Source organism: Prionailurus viverrinus, chromosome B4 (genome assembly GCF_022837055.1).
Source record: "Prionailurus viverrinus isolate Anna chromosome B4, UM_Priviv_1.0, whole genome shotgun sequence".
NCBI lineage: Eukaryota > Metazoa > Chordata > Mammalia > Carnivora > Felidae > Prionailurus > Prionailurus viverrinus.
Window position 1 is genome coordinate 12,894,469 of NC_062567.1, and position 20,344 is coordinate 12,914,812.

Genomic DNA, 20,344 nt, shown 5'->3' on the forward strand with positions numbered 1-20,344 from the left:
TGGCAAAAGAAAAAACAGACAGTGATACTTGTAATATAAAAGATCTACCAAATATCTTCTCTTAACCACCTACTTTGATTTCATATCCATGAAATAGAAGTCATGTTTGCATTTTGTTTTATTTTAAATCAAGTCTAGTTAACATACAGTGTTATATTAGCTCCTGGTGTACAAAACAGTGATTCAACACTTGCAAACACAACGCGGTGCTCATCAGGGTAAATGTACTCATTAATCCCCATCCCCTATTTCACTCATCCCCAACCCTCATCCTTTCTTGGTAACCATCAATTTGTTGTCTGTAGCTAAAAGTCTGTTTCTTGGTTTATCTCTCTTTTTTGTTTTCCTTTGCTCTTTTGTTTTGTTTCTTAAATTCCACATATGAGTGATATCCTATGATATTCGTCTTTCTCCGACTTATTTTGCTTAGCATTACCCCCTCTCGCTCTGTCCCTGTTGCTGCAAATGACAACATTTCACCATGTTTGCATTTTAGTGATATGTCCCCAAAAGACTACCTAGAAAATTATCATATGTTCATTTTGCTTTCTATTTTGGATTATTTTGAAGCATTATAAACTACAGTACACCCAATTTGGAAATACCAAATGTCACAGATTTCAAAACACGGTATCCTTTATTTTCTGTGTGGAAATAAATTTACATTTTCTGTGAGCTTCAAGCTATATATTTTCCATAAAATTTGTATATAAATGAATCTATGTGTCTGTACTACATTCTTCAGAAAGTAAGACCCATGTCTGAACTAATTTCAAGATTTACATAAAATATTCAAAACAGATCCATTCTTTTTATTGAGTCAAATTCCCTTTGGGAAAATTTATAGAAAAATTTATAATTTTGGTACCTACAGAGGTTGGAGATAACAGAAATTCTTGGTACTGAAAACCGCAATTTTGTATTGTTTGTATTAACAGGTCTCTGAAAAGACAAAGACAAAAATAAAGAAAAAAGAAAAGCTTTCACTCTGTGGTTGGAAATGGGGTTCTTATACAATAAATTATACATAAAACTTCATTTTATGTGAAAACTGTGTCGCTACCCAAATTGTTTAGGAAGCGAATGATCCTAGGTCTTTATTAAGTGCAGTACTTGAAAAATTACATTTCTCAAAACAAGATAGAGATAATTTCTACTATAAATAAATAAAGCTGCCAGATAATTTATCCCAACTGGTGAGAGCTAGAATCACTAGTCTACTGATGATATATTTGGTATGGGGATAGAGCTCTGTAGCAAATCAGATGCGGGAGCTGTTACATACAGACAGTGGCTGATTCAAGGACACAGATACTTTCCCGCTGGGCTACCATCTGAAAGGGCTCTGACACAGGGCTTGCTTCTCCTAACTGGAGGACACAAAATGCCTGTCAACAGGGACATGTCTCACTGAAAACATTCCTACTTCTAAAGAAACAGGCAACAATATAAGCAGCTGAAATTGAGAAATACCATTCTCATTTAAATGCGTGATCATTCTGCAAAAATTCAAACATATCAAAATGGGAATCAGGCGAACTTAACTTTGTGAAACTTTACATTATTAATTAGTCAAAATCTGTATTACTGAACAAAATATATAACATATATAAAATGTCAGACAGAATGTATGTGTTTATTTTTAAGATCTTTATTTCACAACAGCTCCCACAATATACCAAGTTTAAGATGAACACAAAGCAAACACATTTTTACCTTGTAGAAGATACTTCAAAACCTTTAACATTTTCTAAAAGAATGTATTTCGGTAATTTTTGTAATCTAAAAACAAAAACAAAAACAAGTGGAATTCTGCACATGTCATTACTAAGAAGTAACAAGTAAAGAAAATCCTTACTTGGAGATATGAGGTAAGTAATTTTTCTGAATTCTTTGTTTTCATAAAAGAATTTTAGAGGGGATAGAGGCAACTCATATTTTATTCATTTTCCCCATAAAAATGGCATACCTAATGAAGCTCGCATTTGAAATGTTAATTTCCAGTGAAGTTTATCAGAAAACATGGGTTAACACAGAGGCTCTGGATTGCACAACTTGCAAAGGGCTATCATTTACATAGCATGGCAGCTTCTAGGGTTGGCCCCACGTTCCAGACCATGGGCAACAGGACTCACCAATATTAGCCTTGTTTCCATTGGTACTGTAAGGAGAGGCAATAGAATTTAACTATTAGACTCTCATTCCCTGTCACTCACTGTAGTGGCAGCCGTGGAAATGGCAAACATTTGTGTGATTCTGTCAGTTGTGGCAGAAGAAATAAACGACATGCAGAGCCTCTGAAAGCTGCATGGATAAGCTGCTAATCTCTACAGAATGACAAATGCCACATTCTTCCAGATCCAAAATTTTAAAGTTAGGGTAAGCTGGTAAAAAAAAAAAAAAATTAAATTTTTACCTTGGGAGAATATTTAGAATATGTAAGAGGCTATTTGTCCTTGGATCAGTCACATCACCTTGCAGGCCAATTCTAAAGGATAAAGAACGTTCAGATAAAATTCACCATGAATCTTACTTACAGAAAGATACCAAGTCACTTTTAAAACATAAAGACTGAGAAAACTAAAATTAGGTGGTCCTCACAAAAAATACGATCATGTTTGTTACTACAGGGAACAAAATGCATTTATTCACTTAATTAAAAAAAAAAGCCTTACCAATCTAATAAATACACTTCTTATAAAACAGTATGCCAAATGACTTACATGAAACAAAGAATAACCAATAAAGACTAAAATCAATCAACCTGTTAAAATCACTGTGTAGGAAACACACACACACACACACACACACACACACACACACACACACACACACGCTGGCTGATGACACCTTTTGCTCTGTCCCAGATGAGACAACAATAGTTCAGATGAATGAGCTGGTTGGGTAGGGCGGCAACCATAGAGGAATGGCATTGATAACTAATCATCCAAGCAGACCATAGTAGGAAAGACTAAGACAATCTTGTCCAATATACGTTGGAGAGACCTGAATGCTTGATTCTACAAGCAGGAGTTGCAACTTGGTTAGACTAACTAGGTCAGAACAGGTCATGGAAACAGGCAGTATTTGAACTAGCAATTAGATATTACAAGCAAGGTTCAATATGACCAAGAATCACGCAGATGAAGACTTGGATTGGGCTTAGGTGGGAGAAACAGAAACAGGTTTAAGACTTTGGTACTTATTAGCTCCATTGCCTTAGATGAGTTGCTCGATGTCACTTGTCAGTTTCCTCCTGCCTTCCAGCAAGGCCAGAACCATCCATGGATGTGAGGCTCAGAGGGACACTTACAGTGGACTTGAATACAGGCCTCAGAAATTTTGGGTTCTTCTCACTGTGGCCCTTTCCTCTCAGCGCTCCAACGATGGCAGTGTTACCGAATCGGTTACTGCTGCCATCGGCAGCTGGAGATGGGCTATTACAGTTGGGAGTGGTAGTACGGAAGACACAGGGGGCCCAGGGCAATAATGTAGGAGGCTGCACAGTGCTGGGGCTGCTTTCTGTTCTGTAGCTCTACTTACTGTAAGTTAAACAGGCCTTATGACTGCATATGCTTGGAGGCATTTTTACATGGATTGCCCTCTGCCTTCTCTGATAAATTCCCAAACTGCTTTCAGATACAGTTCAGATATTGCCTCTAAAAGAATTCCTGTCTCCTGACAAAAAAAAAAATTGTCAAAATCCTTTCTCCTGGTATGCAGCAAGCCATTTTCTCCTCTGTGCTCTCATGGCACTTCCAGCATTCACTTATTATATAGCTTATACCACCTTATAAGAGAATTCTTTGTCAGTCATCTCCCTTAGACTATAAGCTCCTTGAGGATGGGAACTATGGCATCAAAAGCAACATCTGGCTTCCAGGCACACAATAAATCCTTGGAGAATTAATTTCCTAGAGAGTTGTTTATTAAAGCAAAACTTACGGGGTACCAGAGTGGCTCAGTCCATTAAACGTCCAACTCTTGATTTCGGCCCAGGTCACGAACTCATGGTTTGTGAGTTCGAGCCCCACATCGGGCTCCATGCAGATGGTGCAGAGCCTGCTTGGGATTCTCTCCCCCCCCCGCTCTGCTCCTTCAGCACTCTCTCTCTCTCAAAATAAATAAACTTTTAAAAAATAGATAATAAAATAAATAAAGCAAAACTTAGCTGGACATTAAGCCTGAAAATACTCATTTAAATTAGAATATTTATGATATGTGATATCCCACTTAAAATTATCTTACACATTTAAATAGAAATATATAAAAGAATTGATAAATCCTTGCTCTGACATTTTCCAATTGTACGGCCTTCAAGAAGTTACTTAACTTTTCTATGCCACAGTTTCTCACCAATAAAATGATAATAGTAATGCCTATCCCATAGGCATGTTAAATTAAATGGCAAACTCCATGTAAGACAGAGGATTATCCTTATTATTTAAAATAATTAAAAATATCTAAATGAAGATAGATTGCTCAAGATTTCATCTAAGATATAATTTCCTGAAACACACAGCCAATAAATACAATAAAAAAATGAATTTCAACATAGCTATAAAAAGTCACAATTAATTATTCAATGTATATATGAATTGAGAAATGTAAAATTTACTAATCCATTCTTGATTAGCTTTTAAATTTTATAGTTATTTAAGAACTGAATATTTATTATGAAAACTTACTGTATTAATCAGTTAAAAAGATACTCTTGAATGCTCATGAGTTTAATGTAAGGTACTTTGGGTCAGAAAAAAATATCGTATCTTAGGTAAGTATAAAAGAGGTCCCATATAGTCTCTGCGTATCTTCTATTGACTGAATTACTTTGCTCATTTGGTAGTAACTGCTATTTCCTTTTGGATTAATGCTGAATTATAAATGAGTAGATAAAAGGCACTATTTATGACAATTTTCAAAATTATGAAAATGCAGCTGACAGTCTTCAAAGTGTCCATGCTTGAAACTATGGTATAATTTGATTTAATGAATCCCTCAAAAGTACTCTTCTTCAACAGAGAAATATTTGTCATACATACCTGGTGAATGGCTGACAGGGAGGGCTCATTAAAATCATATTGAAAGACAATTTGTCAAACTCTTCTAGTGTAATGCCCTAAGGAATGAACATGTGGGGAAAATATATAAAAACATGCATAAAATGGGGAAGAAGGAAAAATGCTAACTAATTACAACTAAATATATCAGAAATTATAATGCTTAATAGTTTTATTTAAAACACTTGAAACTTTATTATATATATGTGTGTGTGTGTGTGTGTGTGTATATATATAAATAAAACAAACTTATACACACACACACACATATATATATATAAAACACTTACCACTTTTCAAATCAACTTCAGTTAAACTAACTGCCCAAAGCAATCTTATGAAGAAATTGGAGAAGTAACACGAAGCTAGGAAAAGCTTAGTGACTTCCCCTAAGTCTCAGGGCTGGCCAGAGCTGAGCTGGAATGCTCCCTGAATCCTAAGCGTTTCACACCCCTGTCATACCTAAAGCCTAGCACTGCTATGTTTCTGGAGCCAAATAGGGAGAACTTCATTTTACAATTAATGAATCTTTAGCATAGTGTCCAGGAAAATGTTCAACACCTCTGTATTAATAATATTTTTTATTTAGTAAATGTGACTGACCAGTCACCATCCCTTCCAAGCATGTCTCTGCTAAAATGTCACCAGATGAAAAAACGTCCCATTTTCAGGTATTCACAATTATTATATTGTTTTACAGTTGTGTGTAGTAAAACAAAACTTTAAAATCTTACAGATAGGATCAATCAAAATAATCCCTATTGGGCTAAGTAGTTGAAAAATGTGTTATTTTGACTCTATTTTATATATCAGAAGATAAATAGGGTAGAGTAGTCCTCCCTTATTTCACTTTCACTGATTTCACTTTCCGGTTTCAGTCAACTCCAATCAGGTCCTCCTTCTGACATAGGGTCAGATCAGTAACAGCCTAACCCTGCAGCCCCAACGCCTGCATCATTCACTCCCCTCATCTCATCATGTAGGCATTTTGTTATCTCACGTCATCACAAGAAGGGTGAGAGACCACATTCACCTTTTATCACAGCATATTGCTATAACTGTTCTATCATTAGTTATTGTTGTAATCTCTTACTGTGCCTAATTTATAAATTACCTTTATCATAGGTATGTATGTATGTATGTATAAGAATAAACATGGTATATACAGTGGCTTTGGTACTATCTGAGGTTTCAGGCATCCACTGGGGTCCTGGAATGCATCCCCCATAGATAAGGGGGTCTGCTGTATAGAGAAACAAGTCATGGGCTTTCCAATCTTCATGAAGCTTGGCCAGAAACAAGCAACAAGCCTAGGACCACAACCTTCCTAAATATGACACATTGCTAAGAAGTTCAAGTACATGAAAAGGACAAGCTATATTCCAAGTTCTGTAAAGAGTGAATTAACCTGGGGAACCAGTCAGTTGTCTCTACTGTATGAAAAGCATAAATATATGTGCCTGTCATTTTTAAATCACAGGGTTTTAAGTAGTTTAAGGTATATATGTAAAATGAAGTCAAAATTAAATATTGAAAAGTTCCTAAAGCACCTCTGAAACTCTTGAGTTCTAGGGAAAGCAGTCTGTAAATCATACACTGACCAGTCTGTCAGAACACACGGGGCAATGCAGTACAATTAGCGTATCAAACTCAAGTTAAAGAGCCTGTGAGCACAAGACTATTGTGATAAGCAACTTACTAATTTCGTAACTGAAAGCAGATGGATTAAAGCTAAATTCCTAAAACTAAAGTAAAAAGAAAACAACTACCTTTTACATCAGGAGCATCCTATGTCTAAAATCTAAAGGAAGTAAACAGAGTTACTGCCTCCAATACAGCTTGGCATAAAAACTTACAATTTTAAAGTATTCTTCAAAATAGTGATTTTTTAAAAATCAAATGATAGGGCAATATGCAAGAAATAATTAATCAATTAAGCCATTTACAACTTTATTTAACCTGGCATTCTAGGTCATTAAATGTGTCAAAATTCAAGAAAGTAGTTATGGAGATACACAATTATCTTTAATAATCTTATGTTTGAAAGCTGATGGAAATCTATTCTTTTGCTATAACCGGGCCATAAAGTTATGAAAACACCTTTGCTTTCAGAGAACATTAGGTCAAATCAGTGCAGTAACACTGTTTATCACCCAACGATGAGCAGTTTAATAGTTCCCCTACTAACTTTATGACTTCTTTTTGCAGAAAGTCTCCTCTCTATTCTTATACTTAACTTTCATTTAAACTTTAGGAATAACTTGGTAGGTTAGAAAACTTTTGACTATTTTTAGTAAATTTATAGTTAACCTAAAGAGAACTGAAATTTGTACACTATTCAGTCATACTTCCATTTTTCAAATCTTTTATTCCCATGTGGGTCCTGCAGATTTCTTAAGTTTATTTCTCGGTGTTTATAAGTTTCTTGTTGCTACTATAAATAGGAACTTTCTTCTATTATATTTTCTCACAGGTCTTTGTTTACATATATAAGCTACTGGTTATCATATGTTTTGTAACCAGTCTCCTTATTAAATGTGCTAATTGTTCCTCATCGTATTTTTAGCACAGTATGTTTTCTGTTTTCCAGGCCTATACAATTATTCTTTAGAATCCTCCTTGATAGTTATATGCTATTTCCCTTGTGTGAGTATATTACCTAACATCTATAACAATATTAAATAACAATGTCAATGGTGGACATCCTTGTTTTATTCATCATTTTAGCGAGAATGCTTTTAAAGTTTTACCATGTTACTGGACTTGGAGATGTGTGTGTGTGTGTGTGTGTGTGTGTGTGTGTGTGTGTGTGTGTGTGTTTAAACAGAAATATACACGTGCACACACACACGTAAAGCCACTAAATAACATACGTGTCTGTAGTAGTACACATATGTCCTAATTTTATTAAGGGAGATTAAAAACCCAAATGCAGAAAACCCTGCATTTGGTCAACTATTTTCTAATACATAGTTTTGCTGTTTCCCATTATTAACATGTTGAATAGTATTAATAGAATTCCTAAGTACTAAACTATTATATTCTCCAAAACAAAATCCATTTTGGTTATGCTACATTATTCTTTTAATGTGCTTCTGTCATATTTTACTTAGAATTACTGTGTTTATATTCATAAGACAATGATTTTCCTGTATTGTGGCATATGGTAGGTATCCAATAAAAACTGAGTGGATATTTCCTACCATTTCCTGTTCTGTGAACTCTCATGTTATTTTGTGCATAAATATGACAATCCTTCTTGAGGACCGTCCTAATCATCATTATAAAGTAACTTTCTATGACTCTTAAATGCTCTGGCCTTGGAATCCATTCTAATACCAGTTCTGAAACTGTTAGCCTTTGTTTCCATTTGCCTGGTATTTGTCCTCGTTTTTAACCCAATATGTTGCTCATTCAACAATGTTTAGAAAGTAATCCACCAATATTTCAGAGGATCTACCCTCTGCCAGGCACTGTGCTGAGTCTGCAACAAGGAACAAACCAGACAAGGTTTCTGCTCATGTGAAGTTTATACAGTACTGACTACTAATTCCTCATTTTCTACCTAGATACATTAGCCTGCAGTTTTATTACTAGCTGTCTTGATAACCGAAGAGTCCTGCTCCTGCTTCTAAACCTCCCTGTGATTTTTTGGGCCTGACTGTGGGCAGTTACAAAGGCTGCCCTTCCCACTCCAGACTCCGAACACAGCCAGCACGTCGCAGGCTCTGCGAGCTGTCACAGTCGAGGATGCAGGCGCCCTGGCCAGCACGTTCTTCACAGATTTGCATGTCTAGGTCTCTTCAAGCAGCTCTGTCAAGGCCTCCTTCCCGGAGACGGTGGTGGAAACCTTGAAGACGCTTCTCCCCACTCTGAATGGTACTCAGCACTTGGCATTCCTAGCCCTCCCCTCTTACAATTTCCCCAAGGCCGGGGCTCCCTGGACGGTGAGCTGACCCCCACATCTGTGCTGACACCCCCGGCTCTCCCTCCGTACACTGTCGCATGGGGTAAATGCAGCAGGGGGCCCTGGCGGTTCCTCTTATTGCACAGAATTGCTTATACCACCCCAGTAAGTAAAAAAGGCTTTACTCTTTCATTTTCGCCTTGCTGTTTGAATAAAAACTACTCTGACCCCTGAGAGCTCAGCTGTCTTTCCCAGCCCAGCTAAGCTCCTAACAGTAACATCAAATAATGTCCTAAAAATCCACACCTTCATTTATCTTTCAAATAGACATATTTTTTGAGTCTCACTGTCCTACTTCAATCACATTATTATCTCTACAGCGCAAAGATTCACACAGTTTTACACATCTGTTTTCTAACCCTAATGTCTTTCCTAACACGGTAGCTTTATTCCTGGGTTCTCTACTTGGATTCATCTCTTGCTTAGATTAAGTGAGTCATTTTCTCAATAAGGGCTCACAGATACTATGGCTCATGAATTGCCGTAGGTTTTATTTGGGGAATTTACCCCTCTGTTTCTGTTAATATTTTTTTCCCATTTGTCTTATTGTCTTCTCCAGAGGTTCTAATTACTTTTTTTTTTTTAACGTTTATTTATTTTTGAGACAGAGAGAGACAGAGCATGAATGGGGGAGGTTCAGAGAGAGGGAGACACAATCTGAAACAGGACAAGTCCAGGCTCTGAGCTGTCAGCACAGAGCCCGACGCGGGGCTCGAACTCACGGACCGCGAAATCATGACCTCAGCTGAAGTTGGCCGCTTAACCGACTGAGCCACCCAGGCGTCCCGGTTCTAATTACTTTTATCTTAGATCACTTTTGTCTTCAGCAGTTACCATTCCTTCTGCAAATTGTGATCTGTATTTCTTTTCCGTTTTAATTTGCTTTATTTTTCTCAAGCTCTCTCCTGCACAATTCTGGTTGCAGCCCTGTACACTTTATTTTTTGCTACTCTGACATGACTTTCATTTTTATAATGGTTTTATTTTTCTCCTCTTTTTTTCCCAGACTACTGGTAACTTTTCCAGCCCCAATTATTGTCTTACTGCTTTTTGACCTGTTGTATACATCTGATTGAATTCTTAGGGTTTTTTTTTTTCAAGTTTATTATTTATTTTGAGAGAAAGAGTGCACGTGTGAGTAGGGGAAGAGCAGAGAGGGAGAGAGAGAATCCCAAGCAGGCTCTGCACTGACAGTGTAAAGGCTTGATCCCACCAGTGTGAGATCATGAGCTGAGCCAAAATCAAGACTCGGTTGCTTAAGTGACTGAGCCACCCAGGCGCCCCAAGTTCTTGTTTTGAAGATGTGTTATTTAATGCTTAAAGCTCATAGAGGCATGTATGTTTGAAATTTCCTTCTGCTTCTTAATATAATTTTCTTTTGTATATTCTGCTTTTTGTTTACATTTCTTACCTTATTTTAAAATTACTATATTAATATAGCCTCAAATAGGTTCCATTTTTTTTTTTTGTGGAAGGGGGAGGGGCAGAGAGCCTTAAGAGAGAACCTTAAGCAGGCTCCACACTCCGCACAGAGCCCTAGGCGGGGCTTGACTCAGGATTATGAGATCATGACCTGAGCTGAAAGCAAGAGTTGGATGCTCAACTGACTGAGCCACACAGGTGTCCCTATTATTCATTTTTTGACGCAGGCCACGTGAATGGAGGAGTCTGCTGGGAAATAAGGTGAAACAGATACATGGCTGCCACACCGCTCCCAGGAAGGACCTGCAGTGGCCTCTACCCTAAGGGCTTGCCTCTGTCCAGAGTCCACGATCTCGCATTCAGGGCCAGCAAGAAGTCGGCCGCGGTTACCACGGCACCTTCCGCCAGTGATCTGGGTTTTTCAAATGTCTCCTCTCCTGACTGAGAACAAACAATTGCTGGTGCATTTGGTCCTCTTCCTTGCCATTCTTTCCGTCTTGATTCTGCACAAGACATGCAAAGGTTTGCCTGCAGCTGTGCCATCTTCAATCAGTTCCGTCTCATTTCCGTGACACTGGACACTATTCTTCATAGTTTTCTTTCTTGTTTTAGCTTATGTCTAATCCCTACATTCACTAATAATGGTTTTTCATTCCCTTTTTCCCCTTCTTTTCTTCTTTCTATCAGGAAAAGGAATAGAGTTATGTAATAGAAGTATCTTCTCAATGCCACATTTGATCAGAAATCCCAAAGAAAACCATTTACAAGTTCAAGTTCTGTACTGATCGATAAATTCTTGAAGGCAAAGACTATAGCTTCTTCAGATCTGTGCTCTCTCCAAGGGCTCAATACCCTGCATGTATTAAATGCTCAAATGATCAATATATGTTGTTTTATAAAACTGAAAATCCCTAGAGCCTCTCATCACTCCTAAGTTTTCCATTCAATTTCTACTCCCTTTTGAAACATGACTCTCAGCATAGCTCCTATATATTTGACCTAGACATGATAACACTCTCTCCACATCAGACCAGGGATATAAGGAATACCAAAGAAGAAACTGAAAGCCATAGGAAGGCAAGCTTTTTTCTTACAGACAGACTTGCAGAGCTTACAGACAGTGAGCTGGAGGTACCTACCTCCATTCTTCCCTTTTCCTAGCCTTCTTAGATCATAAGCAAATAATATGACTTATTATCATCTATTAAAAGTAGAAGTGAAGTATAATTAGCACTAAAACAGGGCAGAGTGCTAGAAAGCAGGAAGCTACACAGGGAAAGAGAGGCAGAAATCTGCATGGTATTCACTTTGAGTGTCTGGTTGGATATTATCAATCTGTGAGTGCATCAGGGGACATGCCATGAGGGAGGGCAAAGAACTACTGCTGGGAAAAGCACAATTACTGGGGAGCTGTAAGCCTAAAAACTAGGACACCCAGAGTAGGAAGACCTAGTTGAGTACGTGGGCTATTTTATTATTATTATTATTATCGGAGTGTAGTTGGCATATGATATTATATTAGTTTCAGGCATACAATACGGTGATTCAATGAGGGTTCATTTTTCTCCACATCCTTGCCAACGCTTATTACTATTTCTTGTCTTTTTGATACTAACCACTCTAACAGCTGTGAGGTGATACCTCATTGTGGTTTTGATTTGCATTTCCCTGAGGATTAGTGATGTTGAGCATCTTTTTCTGTATCCATGAGGTATTTAGTAGAGATCTAAGAAAGGTCATATCTTAGTAGTGGGATGAGACTAGCCTCACAGTAAAAGCTATTCAAGACCCACTTTAAAAAAATGCTTAAAAACATACCCTGAGAGAATTAAGCTGATCTGCAATTAACTGCCTGTGAGAACAAAATCCAATATTCCTTAAAGGGTTACAACAAACTGGCTACAATGCCAGGTTCCTAATAAAAAATTACGAGAATGCTAAGAAACAAGATAATGTGACCCATAAGCGGGAAGGGGGTGAGGGGCAAGAGGTGGGGGTGAGAAGGGGCGCCTGGGTGGCTCAGTCAGTTAAGCGTCTGACTTCTCGCGGTCCGTGAGTTCGAGCCCCACGTCGGGCTCTGGGCTGATGGCTCAGAGCCTGGAGCCTGTTTCCGATTCTGTGTCTCCCTCTCTCTCTGCCCCTCCCCCGTTCATGCTCTGTCTCTCTCTGTCCCAAAAATAAATAAACGCTGAAAAAAAAATTTTTTTTAAAAAGAGGTGGGGGTGAGGAAATTCATCAATAGAAAGAAACCCAGCAATGAGAGAGATGATGGAATTAGCAAAGGTTTTAACAGTCATAAATACCATCAATTTTTTCAAAGGCCTAAAGAAAACAAAAACATGGAGACAAATTGAATACATGAAAAAAGTTAACTGAAACTTCTAAAAATGAAAAAAAATTGAAACAAAAAGTTACGCACTGAAAAAAAATAATAACTTGAAGATATAACAATATAGCATGTTTCCAAATGAAGCATATAGAGAAAAGGAGAGTAAAAATGAATACCTTCAGTGACCAGCAGGACAATATGAAGGGATCTAATATACGCATAATTTGAGGTAAAGTGAAAATAGGGAACAGAGAAAATATTTGAATAATGGCCAAAACCTTCCCAAATTTGATGAAAACTATAAACAAGAAAAGCACAAGGCCCAAGCAGAATGAATAAAGAAAAACATACAAAAACATATCAAATAACATTTCTGAAAACAAGTGATAAGGACAAAATGTTAATTGTAGCCAGAGAAAGATATAATATATTAAGAGAAATGAAAATAAGAATTATTAGACTTCTAAATCAGAAATTAAGCAAACCAGGTAAAAATGGAAAGTGCTGGAAAACTTTTAATTCATAGAAAATATGAACTTATGAAAACATCTTTCAAAACTGAATGCAACCAAGGATTCAGTGAAAATTCTATTTTACAACAAAGACAAAATAAAATACTTCTGCACTCACAAAAAACTGAGAAATTTGTCACCTGCCAAATGTTCATGACAGGAAATGCTAAAGGTTTTTCAGGAAGAAGGAAATTATACCACATGCAAACTTTGATTTTAAAAAAAATGAAGAGTGTTAAAAATAGCAGATGATATGTAAATAAATATGAAACATTCCAGGTCTTTTTAAAACTTTTAATAAATATTTGACTACTTAATCCAAAAACACTAACAATATATTTGAGGTTTTAATAAACATAGGAGTAAAATGTATGACAATAATAGCAAAATATTCTGGAGAGTAAAATGGATGTATATACTGTTGAATTAATTTATGAAGTGCTATATGTTATTTGAAGGTGGGCTTCCATAAGTTAAAGATGCATACTGTAAACCCTAGAGTAGCCACTAAGAAAATAAGACAGATACAAATAGTAAGATATACCTAATAGCCATTAGTGGAGAAACAGACGGAAAAATAGAAAACAAATAACAAGGTGGTAGAATTAAAGTAATATTAATAACAAAATTAAATGTAAATGTATTCCAATTAAAAGGTAGAGGTTGCCAGACTGAATAAAAAAGCAAGACCCAGCTGTACACTGTCTACAGCAAATCTAATTTAAATACAAAGACATAAGTAGGATAAAATTTAAAGGATGGAAAAAGATAAACATGCAAACATTAATCATAAGAAAGCAGAAGTGGCTGTATTAATATCAGGAAAAGTAGACTTCAGAACAAGAAATACTTCCTAGGGTTAAAAAGGAACATTTCATGATGCTAAAGGGGTCAATCACAAAAAAAATTATAAAGTATGTACACTTAATAACAGAGCTTCAAGATAAAATGAAGCAAAAAACGACAACACCGAAAAAAGAGACACATTTATGACTGTAACTGGAGATTACAACACCCCTTTCTCAGCACCTGATAGAAAAAATCAGTAATAATATAGAAAAATTGAACACTAACAACCAACTTGACCTGACATTTACTGAGTATTCCACCCAACAAAAGAATACATTCTTGGGGCACCTGGGTGGCTCAGTCAGTTAAGTGCCTGACTCTTGATCTTGGCTCGGGTCATGATCTCAAGGTTTGTGAGTTCAAGCCCCACATGAGGCTCTGTGTTTACATCGCAGAGCTTGCTTAGGATTCTGCCTATCGTTCTCTCTGCCCCTCCCCTGCTGTGCTCTCTGTCTCTCTCAAAATAAATAAACTAAAAAAAAAAGTTAAAAAAAAAAAAAGAAAAGAAAATAATACATTCTTTTCAATAGCATATAGATAGAGCATTCACTAGACAAAATGAATTCTGGCCTATAACAAAGTCACAACAAATTTAAAATAACTGAAATCACACACAGTATGACCAAAATAAAACAGAAATGAGAAATCAATAACAGAAAGCTATCTGGAAATATGAATATCTGGAAAGTTAAACCCATACTTATACATAATGCAGGGGCCAAAGAAGAAATCAGAAGGCAAATTGGAAAATATTTTGAACTGTATGAAAATGAACACACAACATATGACAATTTGTGAAATGTAGTCAAAACTTAGGAAAATTTACACTAAATGTTTATACAAAAAAAGGAAAACAGGGGCGCCTGGGTGGCGCGTCGGTTGGGCGTCCGACTTCAGCCAGGTCACGATCTCGCGATCCGTGAATTCGAGCCCCGCGTCGGGCTCTGGGCTGATGGCTCGGAGCCTGGAGCCTGTTTCCGATTCTGTGTCTCCCTCTCTCTCTGCCCCTCCCCCATTCATGCTCTGTCTCTCTCTGTCCCAAAAATAAATAAATGTTGAAAAAAAAAAAAAAAAAAAAAGGAAAACAATCTCAAGTCAATCATCTAAGTCCCACTGTAAGAAGTATTAAAAATTTCAATGCAAAGTAAGTAGAAAGAAATAATAAAGATAAACAGAAATTAGTGAAATAGTAAACAAATGAATAATAGATAAAATCAATTGCATACACAGCTGGTTACTTAAAAAGACCAGTAAAATTGGTAAACCTCCAGCTTCATTAGCAGAGGAAAAAAAAAAAAGAAAAGATACAAATAACTAACATTAGGAATGACATACGGTACATCACTATAGAGTTCACATGTAGAAAAAGGATATAAGGAAATATGAAAAATGTCAAGCCAATACATTTGACAAATTAGATAAAATAGATAATTTCTTCAAAGATCACAAATTTCTAAAACTAAACAAAAAAATAAATAGAAAGCTTTACTGGTATTGTAACAATTAAAGAAATTAAATTCATAGTTTAAAATCTTCCCACAAAGAAAACTCTAGGCCCACATAGCTCCATTAACTAAATTCTATCAAACATTTATAGAGGAACTAATACTTGTTTTTCAAACTCTTTCAAAAAGTATAAGGCTAATATGACCCTAATACCAAAACCATACTAAAAAGCTGAGGAGAATGTAAAAATATCTAACAAAATATTAACAAATTGAAAACAAACAAATTTTTATTACATAAAAAAGATAGTAGATCATGACCAGGTAGGATTTATCCCAGGAATGCAATACTGAGTTAATATTCAAAAAAAGTTACTGATATAATCACTGTATTACCAGAATAAAAGGGGAGAATGCTATAATCATGCCAAAAGATACAAGAAAGATAGCATTTGAAAAACTAAAAATCCATTCCTCGTAAAAATTCTCAGAAAATGTAATAAAAAGAAACTTAATAAAATGCATCTATAAAAATCTACAACTAACATCATACTAAATGGTGAATGACTGAAGGTTCTGCCCCTAGAATCTAGAAGAAGGCAAGGATACCCAAGGCAATCCTATTTAATCAATACTGTACAGAAGATCCTATACAATAAAATAAGAAAAAAGTAACACTGATTGGAGGGGAAAGCAAAACTCTTTATTCTCAGATAGTATTTGTGTGTATGTGGAAAAATCCTAAAAAATCAAAGCTATCAGAATAAATTAATATAACAAAGTCAACACAACTATGTGTATTCTTATATGCTAGCAATAAACAATTAAAAATATATTTTTTAACAAGCACCACTTACAATAGCATCAAAATCCATAGGTATTTAGGGATTAATTAACTAAAATGTGTGTAAGACTTGTACACTAAATAGTATAAAATATTGCTGATATAAATTAAAGAACATCTAAATAAATGAAGAGAGATACCATATTCATGGACTGAAAGACTCAATTTTATTAAGATATCAGTTCTTCCAAAACCAATCAGTGCAATTCCAATAAAAATGTCTTTTTTTTTTTTTTACTCATAGAAATTGGCAGGGTGATTCTGAAACTTACACACAAATGTAAATGACAGTGTAACCAAAATAATGTTGAAAAAGAAAAACAGAAATTCGAGAATTTACACTACCTGAATTCAATACATATTATAAAGCTATAATAATCACAAGAGTGTGCTATTGGTGTAAGGAAAAACATACAGATACTACTGAAGAGAGTCTGGAAATAGACTTACACATTTATGACTTAGTTTTTTAATAAAGGTGTCAAGGAAATTGAGGAAAGGATAATCATTTCAGAAATGGTGCCAGGACAATGTTTTATGCACTTGGAAAAAAATAAATGACTGCTACTTCAAATTGCACACAAAAAGTAACTCTAAATGAGTCAGAAATCTAAATAGAAAAGCCAAAACCATAAAATTTCTAGAAGAGGGAAAAATAGGGTAAACAAAGATTTTTTTTTTTAGAACACATAAAAATGTGACCCAAAAACAAAAAAGAGATAAATAACACATGCAATTTGATGAACACAGTTAAGGAAATGAAAAGACAAGTTACAGAACTGGAGGAAATCTTTGTTATATATATTCTGACAAACAACTTGAATCCAGAAAACTTAATAAGCCTTTCAACTAAATGATGATATTACAAACACACCAAGTAATAAAAATTGGGCAAGAAATTTCATCACCGAAGAAAACACAGAAATAGCCGAGAAGTACATGAAACGATGCTCAACATTATTAGCCAGCAGGGAAATGCAAATTGGAATCAGCACACACGAAAGAATCACAATACCTCTATATGCTCACTAGAATGGCTACAATTTTAAAAATTGACAATATCAGGGACACTTTGGTGGCACAGTCTGTTAAGTGTCCAACTTAGGCTCTGACCATGATCTCGTGGTTTGAGTTCGAGCCCCGCATCGGGCTCTGTGCTGACAGCTCAGAGCCTGGAGCCTGTTTCAGATGCTGTGTCTCCCTCTCTCTCTGCCCCTCCCCCACTCTATCTGTGTGTCTCTCTCTCAAAAATAAATAAACATTAAAAAATGACAATATCAAGTGCTGTAAGGATGTGAAACAACTGAAACATGTACGTGGTTATGAGACCATAAGATGGTATAAGCACTAGAGAAAGCAGTTAGCATTTTCTCATAAAATTAAAGAAACCTACTATATGACCCAGAAATTCCAGTTCTGGGTATTCGTCTACAAGAAATGAAAACAAAGGTTCACACAAAAACTTGTACATGAATGTTCATAGCAACTTTTTTGTAATGGTCGAAAACTGGAAACAACCTAGATGTCTAACATCATGTGAATGGATACATACACTGTAGTGTAAAATATTCCACTGTACAGAATATGACTCAGCAATAACAAAGAGCAGACTACCGATATGCACAACAACGTGGGTGAATTCAAAAAACATTATGTTACACAGAAAAGTTACACCCAAAAAAAACTCACCCTCATGATTTTATTTGTGATGTATTAGAAATGGAAAATTTAATCCGTAATGACAGAAAGATCAGTAGTTGACCGGGGTTGGGGCACCAAGGAACACTGTAGGGGTTGCGCGTTCTAAGTCCTGATTGCGGTGGTTACGCACTTGTATGTACTGGTCAAAACTCAAACTACACACCTTAAACGAGTGCAGTTTATTGTGTATAAATTATGGTTTCATGAGAAATTCATTGTAAAAGTCGTCACAACAAGAAAATGAGAGAAAAAAACAATTTCATATTATTTTAAAAATAACTATTATTTACTAACACTATTTAAAAATAGCGTTAAATACCTCTGCTGAGTTCATCACGTGTACTTTTAACCTTTAATTTTGACAGGCTTGCTAAAATAAAAAGCATTCAATAAGTAATAGCCAATGACTGCCTCTCTCTGTCTCTGTCTCTCTCTCTATATATATACACATACATATTATAGTATGTGACTATTGCTTGAAAGTAAAGAATTAATCAAAGTTTAATGCTATTAGAGAACCATGAATTTAGGAGTCAAACATATTCTTACATTTCATTCCCTTGTCTCAGAAACCAAAATACTGAACTCTCTCACTCTCACTCTCTTAAACTGAAAATTAAAAAAAAATAAAGGCAAAATAGAGCATGCCATCTTCAGACAGAACAGAAAATGTCGATGCCCTTCTCCTAAACTTCTCATTCATATATAACTTATTCTCCAATTAACACACCATCAATCAGTATCATACAGTGGTTTTCAATCACGTTTTCCTCGCCATCTACTCATCAAAGCAATAAGCATCATTACTCACTTCAATTGTCTTGGCCAGTAACTGAGTGTGAGGAAAATTGTACGCGTACACTTCATTAGCGACAGTGTTTACGTCAATGGCAGCCACCACTTGTGAAGGAATACAGCTTTCTGTAATGATAAATGGAATATCTTAAAATGCAAAGTCCTCAGTATCAACGTGTTCACTTTACAGAGAAGTCAAAGTAGCAGAATTGTGCAGCACGTTTCCTCACTAGCCAGAGCTCAGATTTCCGTGGCTGACCAGGCTGCGGGAGTCGGGCACGAAGTGAAAGACGTGCATACTTCTGGCTCATTACTCTAAACAGCATTCTGAGGCTAAAAATGAGAATTAAATGTGTTAGTCAGTATTTCTGACCTTTGCCTTCCTCACTCCATTAAGATACACACTTACAAGTTAAATAGAAAGTTCTCGTAAGTTCAAACAAACCAAAAATAGGATAGTTAAGTATATTCTTAAAAACTGTATCACGTGGAAGTTTATATAAATAAATTAACTACCATTTGCTCTTCACCTTCTAATGTTAATATAAAGCTGCTTCCCAATATCACTACAAATGCTTTTAGTTAAATTTGGGGGATTTCTTTAACAATAATATTATTGAGATATAATTTACATTCCAAAAAAATTCACCTGTTTAAGGATAGGCAAGTTTTGAAATGAAATCAACAGCTAAGTGGTGTCCAAATGTATAAAACACATAGACTAAAAAAAAAAAAAAAAAGAAAAAAAAAATCTTGACAGCCTAGGACAGAATGTAAGAAGAGCAAGGGAATTAATTCCAAGGGCATGCGTTCACTGCCCTTCTATCTTGCTGCTAAAAAAATAATAATAATAATTTTCAGAATGGTATCAGATTCAGAGTTCTGCTATAGCCCTTCACTGGCAGTCAACAATGAGGCTATGTAAACACACATAGCTGCTGTCAGATTTTGCAATTACCACCCCCTTGCACTCTTTACTCAAACACATACAAAACTAATCATGTACATATACTGACCTAAATCAGGAGAAAATGTGAAGTTTTAAAAATAATAGTATTTGAGACTTCTGAGGAATACCATAAGAAAAAATAGTACAAAATTGCATAATACCTCCAAATAGCTATTTCTTTAATAACCATTTTCTGTTAATAGTTAGCACAGGTAGACCAAATATCAAAAAATGAAAAGAAAATTTAGTGGTGAGAAGCTAGGGCTCATGCAGCAGGCACCAGAAATAAAACCCGGATCACAGAAGATGGAGTAAAGAGGAAGGTTCACACACACTCAGAAAATAATCACAGCCATTCACTGAGGCCTAAAAGTGAAGATGCCAGACACAAAACAAGGGCGTAAATGTCTTTAAGTACATATTTGCTGAAGACACTCGGCCAGGACCAGCTATCTCCTAGGTATATATCAC

The 20,344-nt window shown here is 35.8% G+C and overlaps 1 protein-coding gene across 12 annotated transcripts in view; it reads right to left on the reverse strand.

Moving 5' to 3' along the window:
* The window catches only part of TRDMT1 (tRNA aspartic acid methyltransferase 1), a 61,843-nt gene that overhangs the window by 15,299 nt on the left and 26,200 nt on the right, over positions 1-20,344 (reverse strand). For 6 of the 12 annotated variants that reach the window (XM_047866519.1, XM_047866518.1, XM_047866524.1 and 3 more), the window contains 4 exons: positions 18,941-19,050; positions 2,417-2,488; positions 1,717-1,782; positions 873-942 (listed from right to left, as the gene is read on the reverse strand). In XM_047866519.1, coding sequence (XP_047722475.1) covers positions 873-942; positions 1,717-1,782; positions 2,417-2,488; positions 18,941-18,996 — 264 coding nt within the window. In that variant the 5' untranslated portion in view covers positions 18,997-19,050. Of the gene's footprint in view, positions 1-872; positions 943-1,716; positions 1,783-2,416; positions 2,489-5,042; positions 5,120-18,940; positions 19,051-19,154; positions 19,174-20,344 lie in introns of those variants that run through there. The other 6 variants (XM_047866527.1, XM_047866515.1, XM_047866517.1 and 3 more) reach the window with 4 other exon arrangements.